Source organism: Neolamprologus brichardi, chromosome 10 (genome assembly GCF_056152115.1).
Source record: "Neolamprologus brichardi isolate AB-2024 chromosome 10, ASM5615211v1, whole genome shotgun sequence".
Taxonomy (NCBI): domain Eukaryota; kingdom Metazoa; phylum Chordata; class Actinopteri; order Cichliformes; family Cichlidae; genus Neolamprologus; species Neolamprologus brichardi.
This window is the reverse complement of record NC_142113.1, coordinates 19624823-19639730: the sequence shown is the minus strand read 5'-3', so window position 1 is coordinate 19639730 and position 14908 is coordinate 19624823. Positions and strand designations below refer to the sequence as shown.

Here is a 14908-nt window from a genome sequence, read left to right as displayed (position 1 = left end):
GCTGTGGCTACAACTGTAGCTTGCCTCCACCAGTGTGTGAATGGGTGGATGACTGGGTGTGTAAAGCGCTTTGGGGTCCCTAGGGGGGACTAGTAAAAGCACTATACAAATACAGGCCATTTACTTTCTTATTCTCATTTAAAATGTCTAGCTTTTAAAAGATAATTATCTGAATCTTACAACAAACGATTGATAGATTGCTACATATATACCATCAAGACAGTGTACATCACTGTCACAACAGCGTTTGTTTTCATTCAAAGGCTTTATGATTTTTCCTATAATGGTGGCCCGGGCATCTAGTCAAAATTCATGCCTGGTTGTTGACTGTGTGTGAACATGTCCAAACCCATGCTGGATTTCAGCAGATGGAGCAATATGCAAATGACAAGAAATCAAAATATCAGGTGTCATGGTTTTGCATCTGTTTTTTTCCAGAGAAAATGTATTTTGTTGTCCAACCCATTCCTCTCAGCCACAGCCTATAATAGCTGTTCTACATTTTTGGGGGTGGGATTTCAAACTTGTGTAAGACAGTGTGAATATAAGATGCTGCACATATCACATTTGGCAATTCCAAGGTGCTTCTCTTGCAAGGAAGAATCAGTTGCTTGCCACCGTGCACAGGTAATAATCTCTGTTCTTTCAAGAAAACCTTTAAATTAGAGTTTTGTGTCTCTGAATTTTTTTTCCTTGCACCAGAATCTCTCTGAAGACTTCGTCATCATCATCATCATGGCTAAATCTGAAACTTATCTCGTCAACTTGCGTTACCCAGATGGCAGTGAGGGAAGCCCCTCCAACCCTGCCTTATTCAAAAATCAGGACTTCGCTCAGATAAAAGCTGACTGCCTCCAGAAACGAGAACTGTTTGTGGACAATGAGTTCCCACCAAACAGTCTTTCTTTGGGTGACCGGTCTGATACGAGTGAAGTGAAATGGCTTCGACCAGCAGTTAAATCATTTTAATTATATTTATTTTTCTTTCACTTTCAAATCTGATGGATTGTTAGTTAGCATTTCTGTACAGTAGGAAAAACAGATTCTTTTTAAATGCTTGTCAACATCACATTTTTCTCCACTGTCATTTCAAGGATTTATTGAGAGAACAAAGAAAGAAGGATCAGCCTGCTTTCATTAAAGATGGTATGTCACGATTTGACTTCGGACAAGGCAACGTGGGTAAGCAAAACTTTCTTATTTATAGCTAATGACAATGACAAGTATGTTCCACAGTTCAGTTCATTTTTATTTTAAACATGTACGTTCACGATCATTACATAATATCATTCCATTTTTTTTGAAAGGGAGTAGGTAGACGTACACACTTATTTGGCCCTACCCCCTCAATTTTTACATCTCATTCATTTAATTTTCTTTTAGTCTTAAATTAAACAAGCAAACAAATGAAAACAAAACAAAACCAAAAAAATTTCACAATATAGTTTCTTTCATATAAATAAAGACAGAATATGTAAATATGCAGATTCACAAATAATGAAACCAACAAACCAAAACATCCCTTCAATTACGGTCCTGTGTTAACCCCGTTTTCTTCATTCTTATATTTGTTTAAAATTCGTTTTGGTTTATCTTGTTACTTTCTTTTATTTCTGCTTTTAGACTGTTCCATAATTTAACTCCGTCAGCTTGAGAAAACTATTAGTTTCCTTCTTTTATCAGGTAACTGCTGGTTTGTGTCTGCAATATCTGCACTGACCTTCCAAACAAATCTGATGGAACAAGTTGTACCAATGGATCAGTCCTTTGAGGATTATGCAGGAATATTTCACTTCCGGGTAACAAAGGATTAATAAATGTGTCTAAAGAATACTTTTACAAAACAGAAACACAACACACTGGTTATTAATCCTTATTAAGCTGTGTTCTCTGTTTCAGTTCTGGAGGTTTGGAAAGTGGGTAGATGTTGTCATTGATGACAATCTGCCAACAAAAAACAAGCGGTTACTGTTTGTGTCCTCGAAATGTGGAAATGAGTTCTGGGCTCCTCTGCTGGAGAAGGCATATGCCAAGTACAGAACCACCTCACACACTTTCATGTAAATCAGTTCAGAAGGTTCAGAAAAGATTTACAAATATTTTTCTTTCTCTGTGTGTCTTCTTCAGAGTTTGTGGTTCATATGCAAACATGTCTAGTGGGCAACCAACAGATGCCTTCAAAGATTTCACTGGAGGTGTGAACCAGATTTACTATCTCACAAAGCCCAATGCACCGAGTTGCGATGAGCTTTGGCTGACACTAAGCAGAGCCACTAACTGCAAATCACTGATTTGCTCTTCGACTTTGAAAGAAGAGGTGAGAAATAAATTTCTAGAGAAACAATAAAAAAACAACAATAATTAAAATCAAAACCAAAGAACCCTCAATACGTAATTTATCTTACGTGTCTTTTTCAGGATGAAAGAAAAGTATTGGCCAACACTGGATTGTTAGGTGGGCATGCCTATTCTGTCACAGGCATCACTGAGGTAAATTCTTGAGTTTCAAAAGTATATTCCATCTAGGAAAGGGGCTTTTTGTACGAGGTTAATTGCAGCAAAATTGTAACAGTATCAATTAAAGAATACTTGGAGATAATGATAAAGAAGAATTTAATTTTTTTTTAAAAAAATCTTTATTATTTCATCTGAAGGTGGAATTAAACGGCTCCAAAGTACGACTGGTGCGAGTCATGAACCCATGGGGTGAACGAGAGTGGAACGGAAAATGGAGCGACAAGTACTTGACTTAATCAAACAACAAACAATGTCCATATACTGCTGACAATGACACAGTTTTTACTAGTGTTGCACCTACACATAATCAACTCATTATTATTATTATTTAATTAAAAGCTGTTTTTTACAAAACCACAGCAGGGAGTTCAAGAATTTCTAAACATGAGATAAACAGTATAGTTAGAACAACATTAGTGGTCAATCAAAAAAAGAGAGAGAAAACACATATGCGTGCTGTGCAAAATGGAAATGGCCAGACATCCACAGAGAACAATAGTGGTGGATGACCACAGCATGCTTTCTGTTATAAAGAAGAACAACTTAAGAACTTCAAGCCAAATGAAATTGTAAATTAGATATATCTGTTTTGCTGCATTAAAGTCTGTCATTAACTTATTTGTTTTGTGTTCTCAGGTCAGATTTGTGGGACAAAGTAAGTCCAGAAGTTAAAAAAAAGTGTTTCGACCGTGACGACGGAGAGTTCTGGTAAATTAGAAATTTTGCACACTGTTTACTCTCAATATTTTAAATAAGCATTTTAAAAACTCAAAAACAAACAAAACAATCACACAATCATTTTGATGCATTACCAAAGAGTTTATGTCTTACTGCTTGATATTTAATGTTTATTTCCTATTTTATCTCTATCTGCTCATCTGGCTGTCAGGATGCAAATGGAGGACTTCTGTTCCCATTTTATTAAAGTATACATCTGCTGTGAGACCCCTAACTTTCTTGATGGAGACTTAAAATGTCAGTGGAATTACATGGTTTACGATGGGAACTGGGTAGCAGGGACATCTGCAGGTGGCAAAGTGTTAAGCCGTAAGACAAGTTCATTCCTATCTAAACTTTAACTATCACTAAAAGAATATTTTGGTTTTTACATTTTTCATTTATCTGTACAAACACAAAACCCACCATAAATTTCTAAAACCTGTAACTAACAAATAAACTGTTTCCTCTCTGTAGCCACCTTTGCAACAAACCCTCAGTATCGCATTCGAGTGACTGTTATAGACAAGAAGGAGCCAGGAGACAAAAACATCATGCTCTCCCTGATGCTGAAAGCTCATCAGGGAAATCGCATTGATCACCAAACTGAACTCTATAAGGTATTCATTCTGAATCCGCTTCCTTTAATTTAAATAATTGTTAAATACTGCAACTGATTACCAAAGGACAAGAAACTAAATCTTTAAAACAATTGTATCACCCTGTTATTAAAACACAAGCACTTTTCCTAATTTAGCAGCTGAGTTAGTAAAACAATATAAAATAAAAAAAATGCCTTCACTGATTTCACATTCATTATTTAAAGTTACTATGGAAATTGGTTCCTGCGAAACAGTTTAATGATATTATTCTTACCATTTTCCAATTAACAGATTCCACCAGGGGTAAGTACAAACAATAACAAATATATGAAACTGTCTGTGCACCAAAAGTAAATTCAGCATTTTAATAACTTTAATAACAATGTACAATGAGACTCAGGAGAGTATTTCACTATAGATATTCCTTTATATTTCTGCCAGACTCCAAAAGGATGCCTGCAATACTATTTCTTTTTGAGCAACAGGTATGTGAAGGCAGAAAAGACTTACAGCACTCGGCGAGATCTCATTGAATTCTACAGTCTGGAACCTGGAGAGTATGTGATCGTCCCGTTCACGTATGAACCCAACATCACTGCAGACTTTATTCTTACTGTCTACACCAAAGCTGATGCCAAGATCAGGTAAAGGCTTTCTCTGACCTTTAACATATTTTGTAAGGCTCACTGAAAACCTTTATTCCAAAAGAAAGTGGCTTATTTTAATATGATGGATCCTTGACTTAAAGCTTAAAGCTTGATCTAATATGATCTTTAAACATCAGTCTATTTCCAAAAGTGATAAAAAGTTGTGCAGCAGGTCATAATTAACCACCATTCCTTTATTAATCAACAAATAAAGCTGTAGTCTTAATTTATTAAAGGTCAAGAGACGATGCTGCATTGTGTCTTTCTCAGCTGATAATCCATCATGAAAAAAGAATGCTTGGACATTGCTAGCATAATGGACGGGTTTTTGACGGGGTTCCCACACAAACGCAAAGCAGGTGATGAAGCATCGCCAAATATGTTTCCAAACCAACTTCCTTCAAGCCAAAGACTAGAAAATATGGTGAAGCATATCTTTGTTTAGGTGGTGGTGGGGGGGCAAACATTTTTCTTATAAAACAAAGGGGGGCCTAGCAAAACAGTTTGGGAACCACTGACTTAAGGAGAATGGTTTGGTTTCACCTTCAGTGGACTTCAGTAATCCTGCTAAGACTCTTTATGGCTATCATGATCCTGAAACGTCACATCCTGTTTTCTTGAGATCTTGAAATAGCTTGATGACAAATGTTAATTGTAAAGCTTTAAACCTTCTCTTCTGCTTCTAGGCCCTGTAAAGGAGGGGAAGATGAAAAAGATGACCATCTTTCTGAGGTTTGAAAAATCTGTGTTGTATATTTTTCCTCCAAGTGTTATAGCCTCTATTTCACACTGCTGCTAATAAGAAAGAGATAAATTTTGCTCTCTTGTAGATCCGAGACAAAGACAATGAGAAAGCCACTGATGAGGATCCAAACTATGCCTTTAAACTCTATGCTGATCAGGTGTCAATATTCTTCTCTTTCTTCAAATCTTTACTTTTTCCTGATATGCACCGATACATTTTAGTTGTTTCTCTGCCTCTTGGTAGAATGATGAGCTGCTTTCTGTACAACTCCAGAAGCTCCTGAATGACAGATTCCCTCATGGTAAGCTGAACATGTGTGCTATGAAAGGTTCAAAATCATCATTCATATCTTGTTGTTGATTGTTTGCTTTTATAGAGAAAATTAATGTTTTTCAACAGGGAATGGCCACAGGGGCTTTAGTTTGGATGCCTGCAGGAGTATGATTGCCTTGGTGGATGTATCCTAAATTATACAGTTATTTTCCTTTTGCTTTTATGTGATGCCACACCCAAAATGACCAAAGCTGATGATCAAACTGACAACTGGCCACATTTCTATTAGGAGTAAGAACTTTTTTGTAAGATATCCTTAACCTGCACAGCTCGATCAAAGGATGACAATGACCTTTACTGAATTCTCAATTCTCTGGAAGAAGATTCAAGAATACAAAGTAATGCAGCAAGTATAGTCTCCAAGATTTATACATAATTTAATTATTTCTTCAACTTTTAGAGTTTTTTCCCCCCAAAAAATGTTCAGTTTAAAATTTTAAAAATGAGATATGTTCACAACACTGTTTTCTTCTAAATCTAAGTTCATCCTGCTTGTAGAATCTCTTTCATCGCTCTGATGTGAATGAACATGGATCCCTGTCTGACGATGAGCTCCAGAAGGCAATTAAAGATGCAGTTAACACTAATTATTGTCACATTTGAGCACATTTAAGTGTAGTAACACATTTGGAGCTTGCTTCATGTTATAACTGGAGAACTCCTCACTGTCTCCTTGTGTCTTTATCAGGAATGGATGTTAATGATGCCAGTGTGGGGCTGATGATGTCTCGGTATTCAGGCTTCTCCACCACCTCTTTGGAGGAGTTCATCACTCTCATGTTGCGCCTGGATAAGATGTCAGGTAAGCGACCACAAATCGAAGAATAAATCCATATCTTTTATCTATTTCAAAATGTGCTTAGACGTCTGTTGCATGGGGGTTTTCTCCACAGACATTTTCAAGGGCAAATCATCTGATGGTAAGATCCACCTGACCTGGGATGAGGCGAGTATTTTTAATACCACTTAATACTCTTTAATGGTGCACTTTAATAAAAGTGTCACTATTAATTAACCTTTGCTATTGTGTGTAATTATAATATTAGGATAAGTAAGAATTGCCTTTTACTATTATAGGTGTGTTAAGTGTAAGTGTGTTTAGAAAATGACTCTTTCAGTCATTTATCCATGCATAATCATGCATGTTACTATAGTTTTATAGAGTAAATTCAGAACACATGAGAGAACTGAAATACAGAACCATTACAGTCCAGAAATTAGCCATAAACGAAATAAATCGTACATCTAAAAGTTGCCTTTTCTTTCATTTCAGTAGTCTATCATCTCCATGTATAACTAGACCAGACCAAATCAGAAGAACTGAAAAGATTCCTGCAATCATACTTGCTTTTAAGTCTTAATGCACCAGCTTTTACAGGGGTGGCCAGGCTTAGATTATGTTTTTTTTTCCTTTTGCTTTTTTCTTCCTTTCAAACCAAACCACTGTAGGCCAAAAATGTGATCTTTTTTGTCCATTTCCTTTCATAATTTTCATAATACAAAGTGTTATCATTATTCAAGTTACCAGCAATGGCTAGCAAAAGTTCCATTCATAAACTATTAGGGTGCCATGGTCAGATAGGTATACCTGCTAATTAGTGCTTAGTAACTTTATAACATACTAGAACTAGGTTTTAGAGCCAGCTCAAGGGGTGCAGTTTGGGGAGGAGGGGGTTTCAGAGGGGGGGATTACTTGGGGAATCCCCAAAGTATTTAGACCAAAAAATGTAAACCATTTTCTTTATTTTTCCTTTTTTGTTTAATATTGTTGTGACACAAAGGGGCAGACTGATTATTTGACAGTTAACTTTCTTACATTCTATTACTAAGAGGTTGGATGAAATTAGGATCAGTCAATCAGTGATCTAACTTCCTCAACAGTGATCAATATCTGTGTTTGAGCAAATTATACATTTAAAAAAATGCCCATGTTAAGTAAAACATATTGTGAAATAGGCATAATAGTGACTCAGCAGCATTAATGGTGAAAGCAAATAAATATGTTCAACTGTTCAATTCTCTATATCTCCAACTTTCCTTTGCAATGATTATATAGCAATAAAAAATGATACCCTCTGAATTCTCTTTTGTACTTATTTCAGTATGGAATTAAGACTGACCAGGAGGAGCAGTAGAAACTGTGAATCAGACCTTATTTTATTAGTCCATCACTGAATACACCAGAAAAATAAAAAGTGAATGAACACATCACCAGTTCAGAAGTCAAATCTGCAGTTTAGCAGCTGAGATAAAACGTACGATTTACACTCATTCATTTAGGACAGGATACAAGAGGCTCTCTAGAAAAAAACCCTCATATTCAACATTTTTATTTTTACAAAGATAAAACACAAATCTGCATTTCTTTGCCAGGGACTGTGAAATATTTGCACACTTTCAGTCTGTTCATTGTATGGTGGTTACAGGAAAAGGTTGGTAATGTACTATAATCATATTAATGTTCCATGAAAAGGCTATAACCAACAATAAACTTACCCTACTAACAAGTACTGTCATCTTACTCAGTTTGAGCTTTACTGCTGTTCAGAAACATTATGAGGATCAAAAATCCACATTGCTGCAGTGGGAGGATGTTCTTTAAAATGAACACAAACATTGCAGTTCATCCTGTTCTAGTCTTAAAGCCCCACTAGTCCACCATGTATGCATTAATCCACAGTGAAAAATAGTCCTTAAAAATACATTTTCCCAATTTCCTCCAGTTTGAGCATTTTCCACCTAAACATTTAAATAAGTCTCTTACATACAGCTTCATGTTAAGATGTTAAAATGTTTATTTTTCAGTAGGAACCACCCTACAGGTTCAGTTAGCACTAAGTGTTTAAAGAAAAAAAATCATTTGCTTTTTTAAGGGATGTCTTTTAAACAAAATATAAAATATTCTCAAAACACAGAGTGCAGTTTGGAGATGTTTTCTGTGTGTGCTCTCAGTCCTCCTCTTTCTCGATATAGCTTTTAGATGCAGAGCGGGCCATCTGCCTGGCCATGTACCTCTCTCTTGCCGAACTCACAGTCTGATCTGTGCTGCGCTTTGCAAACTTGTTTGTCTTCTCCTCCGCTTCCTCTTTCTCCTCGCCTTGATTTTTCTGCTCATCTTTGTTCTCTATTGTGCATTCAGCTTCTTCCTTCCTTTCAAGTTCATTTTCTTCCTTGTTCATGCCCTTCTCCTTCTCTGGTTCCTTCCGTAGTGCCTGCTCTTCCTCCAGATGTCTGTCTTTCCTCTTGTCTTCATCCGGTTTCCTTCTCTTTTCCCTCTCACCATTCTTATCCCGTTCTCTTTCTCTGGAGCTCCTCTCCCTCTTTCCATGCCTGTCGTCCCTTTCGGTATCACCTCTGCCTCCTCTACCTCTGTCGTCTTCTCTACCTCGGTCTCTATCTCTCCTTCTATCTCTGTCGCTTCTTCTTTCTCCATGCCTGTCATCTCTTTCCCTTCCCCTGTTTCTGTCTCTTTCTCGCTCTCTATCTCTATTCCTTGCTCTGTCTTGGTCTCTGTGGCTCTTTTTATGTCTGTCTCGCTCCTTCTCTTTTTCCCTCTCCTTTTCGTCACCGCTCCCTGATGAAGGTGACCTCTGCCTGTACTGGCGTTTTGAGTGTGCAGAGCCGCCCCCAGGCTTGCTAAACCCAGATTTCTGCTCATGCGACTCCTCGATGTCACTGCTTGAACTTGGGATATTTTCATTGGATGGAGGTGAGGAAGCAGGTGAAGTCTTTTCTGTGTCTTTTGAACCCTTTGAAGTTTGAGGTCTGTAAAAGAAACAGTGATATAATAAAGACTCCGAAAAAAAACCATGCACATGTTCATCAGTGAGCAAGCAATGAGAAGCTATGACTGACTTGTTCGCAGAGCGATCTGGTATTGCCTCCTCTCCTACAGTCTGATTCAAGAGGTGCCGATAAAAGCCACTCAGGTCTTTTTGTTTCTTCACATCCAAAGCAGCTAAGTAAACACAAATTTTAACAAATCAGACATACTTTGTATTTAAAATATCCAAAATGCTCAAAGATTACAAAAAGTTGCATCAGTCATTCACAGACATTAATAACAACTGCTAAGTATCACTCCAACCTTCCATCTCTGCCTCTCTCTTCTCTCTCTCCTCCTCCTCCTTCTGTTCCTGCAGTTTTTGCCTATAGGCGGATGTAACATAAGCCTCTTTATCCGCAAACTTCTCTCCCTCTGCTTCTCTTTCCTTCTGAATCTTCCTCTCCTCCCTTCGTTCTTGCTCTTTCTTTCGGTCCTCTACTGCTTTCATTAACTGGTGGATATATTTTGGCTGTAACAAAGAGAGACAGACAAATTTTCATCTCATATATTACACCAAATGGACATCAGAAAACAACTTGAACCGAACAGCAGCACTGAGGTTTTGTTACTACTCCAGCTGCTTAGTTTTCAAGCACAGCTTTATAAGCATTCAGCACAAATTAATTTACCTTTTTGTCTGTGCCTCCCAGAATTTTTTTGTTGGTCTCTAGTCTCTGTTTTTGAATGTCATCGTACACAGCATCGTAGTCATATACAGTACTGTCCTGTTCCAGGGCCTTCTGCATCTCCAGACGCGTCTTCAGAAAGAAGGAAAGTGGAAGACAGAAAGATGAAGGCATCACATCACTGTTTGTTTGTTTGTTTTTTTTAATTACAATGAATCTTTTAATTTTTCTTCTTACTTGTTTCATCATCTTCTTTTTTATAGATTCTCTCTGCAGGCTTTCCCCAACTGAGGTCTGAGGGAAAAAACATACAAAAATAAATTCAGTATATTTAGAAAGAAGCCTGCTAACAAGCAAGCTAGTTAGTGGATAAACTTCTTTATTATTTATTTTCAGTTTCTTAATAGACAAAATACTTGAATCATTCATTTTACTAAGTGACAAAGTACAAATTGTAATGTCTTGTTTATAACAAATCTGTTTACCCACCTCTTCATCAGAGTCATCATCGAATACAGAGGGTTTTGGTAAGGTAGTGGTCTTTGATAATCCCTTCTTTTGTGGCAAAATGAGCCCATACCTGAGGATAATCACAAAACAGAGGTTCTTAAATTAGGTTTCAACTTTGTTGTCATTACACATGTATAAATACAGGGTAACAAAATACAGTTTGCATCGAATCAGAAGTGCAAGAGCAGTAAGTGCAAAAGTGCGATTATACACAGATAAGGGTAGTATAAAAGGTGGGAATCATTATGAACGGATTATGCCAAATAAATTAAGTATACAGATGTTTATATTGCTATACAGAGCGCAAATATACAGGTGTACTACAGACAAACCCACAGATGTATACATGTGTACAGTTATACAAATGATCTGTATAGCATACAGATTAAACGGCACATTTGACAAGCTTTCACTGGTTACCATAATGATTATGCATCTTCAATGGGGACAACAGCAAAGGCTTTAAACTGACTGTGACACTAAGCAAGCATAACATGCCATATTATTTGTTTGTTTTTTTACGGATCAAATAGACCAAACTGTATTTTGAATGACTAGCATTTGCTGTGAACTCTTCCCAACTACAACCATCTGTTCGGGTTAAAATAAAAGAAAAAAAAAGCTGACAGAGGAGTGGTAACCATGAAAAACACAAAACAGGTTTTTTGATAACCAACGCTAAGAAGCTGCTGTTTAATAAGTTATGAGAGAGACTAACATAACGTTAGCATTTCGCTAGCTGGGTCGCTAGCTGCAAGGAGAGCCTACGTTTTTATACAAAACCCCGAGCTGGAACTACACGGCTGTTATAGTGAAATAAGCTCTTTTAGCACGACTCTAAGCTTTACCGTAACAACCTGAAACAATATAATAACATGTTGTTATAATCGTGCTAGCATGTCTGCAACTTACTGTTTCGTAGGGACCGCCATCTTGCTCCGCTGGCTGTGGACTCGCACAGCAGATTCGACACAATTTCAAGCGGCTACAAACATAAGCTTCAACTCAGCAGGCAGTAAATAAGGTCACCGCATGAAGGAGCCATATCCATGTTTTTGGGGAGTGTTATTTGCTGCTGTTATGGGTTTGACCCTCTTCTACAAATGTACGGACTTCTAACGCATAGAGGTAACATTAGATAAACGTCTTAATGCATTCTCAATCATCCAGGAAAGTAAATCCCCAAAAGTTGATTCTGTTCATCTGGACATAGCGTTTTGTGGGAGAAACATTTCGTCACTCATCCAAGTGATTTCTTCAGTCTCAGCTGACTGCAGGTTTCCCCAAATTGTACATTTAATGACTGAAACTAGCCCACTGAAGGAACAATGGGCTGGGAGGTCAGTTCCTTAATCATAATTATGCAAATTCTCATGACCATTGATTAACAACCACTGACCAAAACCCACTGATCAAAACCCACTGATCAAAGACCACTGATCAATGGCCATGAGTATCATTCACAAAGAGTTGGGGAATGGCTGCAATCACAGCATTGTAAGATGGCGAAAGATGTACCCTTAGGCCCCCTCCTCGATTCAGAGGAACTGACCTCCCAGCCCATTGTTCCTTCAGTGGGCTGGTTTCAGTCATTATGCAAATGTACTGTTTATAAGATTTGGGGAAACCTACAGTCAGCTGAGACTAAAGAAGTGACTTGGATGAGTGACGAAACGTTTCTCCTACAAAACGCTACGTCCAGATGAACAGAATCAACTTTTGGAGATTAGATAAACTCCGACTTGCTTACCTGGACAGGTAATAAATAATTCGGTAATACTGACGCTCATATAAGCTATTATTACAACTTGTGTACATAGAACATATGTCAAATGTTTAAACTGAAAAAATAATAATTTTAAGGAAAAAAAAATGTCACCTTGAATTTGACTGTAGCCACAGGGACAGGGCCATGTTTATATAGCATCCAAGTTTCAAGTTCAACTTTCAGATTTTCAAGTCGTTTATTTGTCATATAAAGGTATCAATGGCACATTACTACCAGCAGTTAAATTCTTAGGCTCAGAGCCCCCTCAATATTGCACATAGAAAGGTAAAATTGCATACAAGAAACACTTAGATAACAATAAGATGAACAATATAAATAAAGAAAATATATATTTATTTAAAATAAGAAAATAATAAATCAAATATTGTAGCAGTTGTAGTGGAGAGGTAGTGGTATGTACATGTACAGTGACTGTGCAAAATAAACCCATCTTGGGAACTGAGGAGATCTTTTGGGAGATGAATTTTGTCCCTCTCTTGTGTGATATAGGATCTGTTTTTTTATTCATGGTAAATGGATTGATTCTTAGCTTGACTCATAGCGCTTTTATACAACATGCCACATTCAACCAAGCTCTGCCCAGCTTTACCACTTTGAAATTCTGCCTCTGTAAGATGCTCTTTTTATATTCAGTTACGTTACTGACATGTTGCAAATAAAACAAGTTAGCCTACTAATTCTGCTGCTGCCGTTATATACATAAAAGTGCTACATGAAGTGCATGAGCAGCAAAATGGAGTTTGCAAGTGTAAGTATCCACTTGTATTCTATACTGCATATAATATGCTGCATTAGTATGTACCCAACATTTTACTGAAGCTGAGTTTATTATGGCTACTTCTGCTGGTTTGGTACTGTCACATGTGTATAGCTGCCATGTGAGAACCACAAAGTGACAAGCTCAAAAATGTTGAAAATGTCAACTTAGCAACTATATTTTGCAACTATTCTGGAAGCAATTGTTGCCAAGCTGACCGATAAAGTCTGAGAATTTCCGAGAACAGCTGACCCTCAAGGCCTAGTTTATTACTAAAATTCATCATAAGCAAGTTTGAAATGCTTGTTTTTTTAATGATTTCAAATGGCACTACAAATTGTGATCTGAAAAGTAACTTGTAGGCTAATTAAAGCTTAGTAGCAAATGTAATATGTGCCTCTGAGATGTGGCACTGTAATAGTAAAGCACATGATATTGGTATTTGAGTATAGTATTTATGTTTTATCTACCACTGCTAATTTTTCATTTTCCATGACTGTCACTAAAACATGAATGGCTGACTTTTCTACAAAAAGTCAGTCATTACAATGCATTACAATTGTAAAATTGAAATATAATTATTACAATATCTTAATTGTAATTTGTGAAAATATTTACAAACAAGTACATGATTTAACCCCAAATCCAGCACCCTGAGGCTGCTTGCAAAGCGGATGGAAGGAGGCTGAGGACTAGTGAGTGTCTTACAACAAACATCCATGAGTACATCAGGAAGATGGCCACAACTGATCATGTGCTTAGTCAATACTTTAGGCAGCAGAAAAATATATTTTTTAAAAACCTAATTTACTGTAGCAGAACTGGGCTTTAATATTTTTCTGTATTGGTACAGCTCCTTCACCTCCCTAGAGTTGATTCATTAAAGGTTCCTAACCTCCAAAGTGGAAACAAATTCTACAATAAATCACCACAATGACCAAAAACCAAAGTGTACTGAAATTTGTGACCGAACATCAACAAAGTGCAATAACATGAAAGTAGTCATTTATTATTAGAAACAATGGGAGGCCCATAGGGACGCCTCACATTGCTCAAAGTGCTCCTTAAATAGATGAGTTTTTAACTGTTGAGAAATCAAGTGCTGATAAATCTCAAACACCTTTCATTTATTTTAATTTGATTTGTTTTGTCAAATGCTCTCTTCTAAACCTGTACGTTAATTCATTCCATTAAATAAGATCAAAGAGCGCACGGCTCACCTGTGATTAAAGCTGTAGCTTTCGGTCCCAGCCGCCTCATCTGAGTGACTCTAAATCCAAACACCATTATCTCTTCCGTAATCTGCATCTCATCTCCCCTGTGGCCTTACTGCTAATCCTTGCGATTCACGACCAAACCTGCCTGATAGATGAATGGACTATATGGCGATCAAATGAATCAGTGCTGGTTAAATGGACAGGTAGGTTTACATAAGGCCAGAAGAAGTGCTTTAAGTAACATTCACGTAGTAGGGCTAAGATATGTGGATATCAGTGACTAAAAGAAACATTTTTGCTTTTTGTGCAACAGAGAAAATAGGGGGAAAATGAACTACCAGTGCCTTCAAGGAAATACAGTGAATTATTGTTTAATGCCTTAGTTTTTGATTTTTAACAATTAAGTCTGTGCAGACGAATGGAGAGAGTGAAACCAGATTTCACAACGGGTAATGGCAGTAGTAGTCCTAGCATGATGAATCTGTGCATACCTCCACGTGCTGGTCTCTGGGCTGTGTTACACTTGCTGATGATGACACACATTTAATATATTTACGTCTGTGGTTTTTGACAGGTTCCTGTTATCCTTGATCTGTGCCCTCAGGCAACAAAGATAACAGTG

General features: G+C 37.2%; 2 protein-coding genes and 2 long non-coding RNA genes across 5 annotated transcripts; 3 read left to right on the top strand and 1 right to left on the bottom strand.

Moving 5' to 3' along the window:
* Positions 1–549: 549 nt before the first annotated feature.
* LOC118453391 (calpain-1 catalytic subunit-like) lies at positions 550–4484 on the top strand. Its single transcript, XM_087846965.1, has 13 exons — positions 550–627; positions 703–954; positions 1095–1182; positions 1684–1799; positions 1900–2033; positions 2128–2317; positions 2419–2490; positions 2655–2740; positions 3154–3225; positions 3407–3564; positions 3712–3854; positions 4128–4139; positions 4278–4484. The coding sequence occupies exons 1-13, from the start codon at positions 550–552 to the stop codon at positions 4482–4484; spliced, it is 1608 nt and encodes a 535-aa protein (XP_087703091.1).
* A 655-nt stretch (positions 4485–5139) lies between these two features.
* Positions 5140–6138, top strand: LOC102785185 (uncharacterized). 2 transcript variants are annotated; one of them, XR_015719716.1, is made up of 6 exons: positions 5140–5215; positions 5314–5385; positions 5472–5529; positions 5628–5686; positions 5831–5899; positions 6060–6138. It is a non-coding gene; the product is annotated as an uncharacterized LOC102785185 (long non-coding RNA). The 2 variants fall into 2 exon arrangements; XR_015719715.1 differs by having other exon boundaries at positions 5157–5385.
* A 114-nt stretch (positions 6139–6252) lies between these two features.
* Positions 6253–7630, top strand: LOC148100916 (uncharacterized). Its single transcript, XR_015719714.1, has 3 exons — positions 6253–6363; positions 6455–6507; positions 6835–7630. It is a non-coding gene; the product is annotated as an uncharacterized LOC148100916 (long non-coding RNA).
* Positions 7631–7697: 67 nt separating this feature from the next.
* nsrp1 (nuclear speckle splicing regulatory protein 1) lies at positions 7698–11551 on the bottom strand. The gene is made up of 7 exons (XM_006808658.3): positions 11436–11551; positions 10503–10593; positions 10251–10307; positions 10017–10145; positions 9649–9856; positions 9417–9519; positions 7698–9326 (listed from the first exon to the last, which is right to left on the bottom strand). The coding sequence occupies exons 1-7, from the start codon at positions 11453–11455 to the stop codon at positions 8510–8512; spliced, it is 1425 nt and encodes a 474-aa protein (XP_006808721.1). The 5' UTR covers positions 11456–11551; the 3' UTR covers positions 7698–8509.
* Positions 11552–14908: the final 3357 nt, after the last annotated feature.

What these genes read in the sequence shown, in the direction of transcription:
- LOC118453391 (XM_087846965.1), top strand. Translation starts at nt 550, where the DNA reads ATGCTGCACATATCACATTTGGCAATTCCAAGGTGCTTCTCTTGCAAG. An exon ending in TGAAATGGCTTCGACCAGCA is followed by an intron (nt 955 to 1,094) that starts GTTAAATCATTT and finishes TGTCATTTCAAG; the next exon opens with GATTTATTGAGAGAACAAAG. An exon ending in AGGTGGCAAAGTGTTAAGCC is followed by an intron (nt 3,565 to 3,711) that starts GTAAGACAAGTT and finishes TCCTCTCTGTAG; the next exon opens with CCACCTTTGCAACAAACCCT.
- nsrp1 (XM_006808658.3), bottom strand. Translation starts at nt 11,455, where the DNA reads ATGGCGGTCCCTACGAAACA. An exon ending in TGGGAGGCACAGACAAAAAG is followed by an intron (nt 9,857 to 10,016) that starts GTAAATTAATTT and finishes TCTTTGTTACAG; the next exon opens with CCAAAATATATCCACCAGTT. An exon ending in GAGAGAGGCAGAGATGGAAG is followed by an intron (nt 9,520 to 9,648) that starts GTTGGAGTGATA and finishes GTGTTTACTTAG; the next exon opens with CTGCTTTGGATGTGAAGAAA.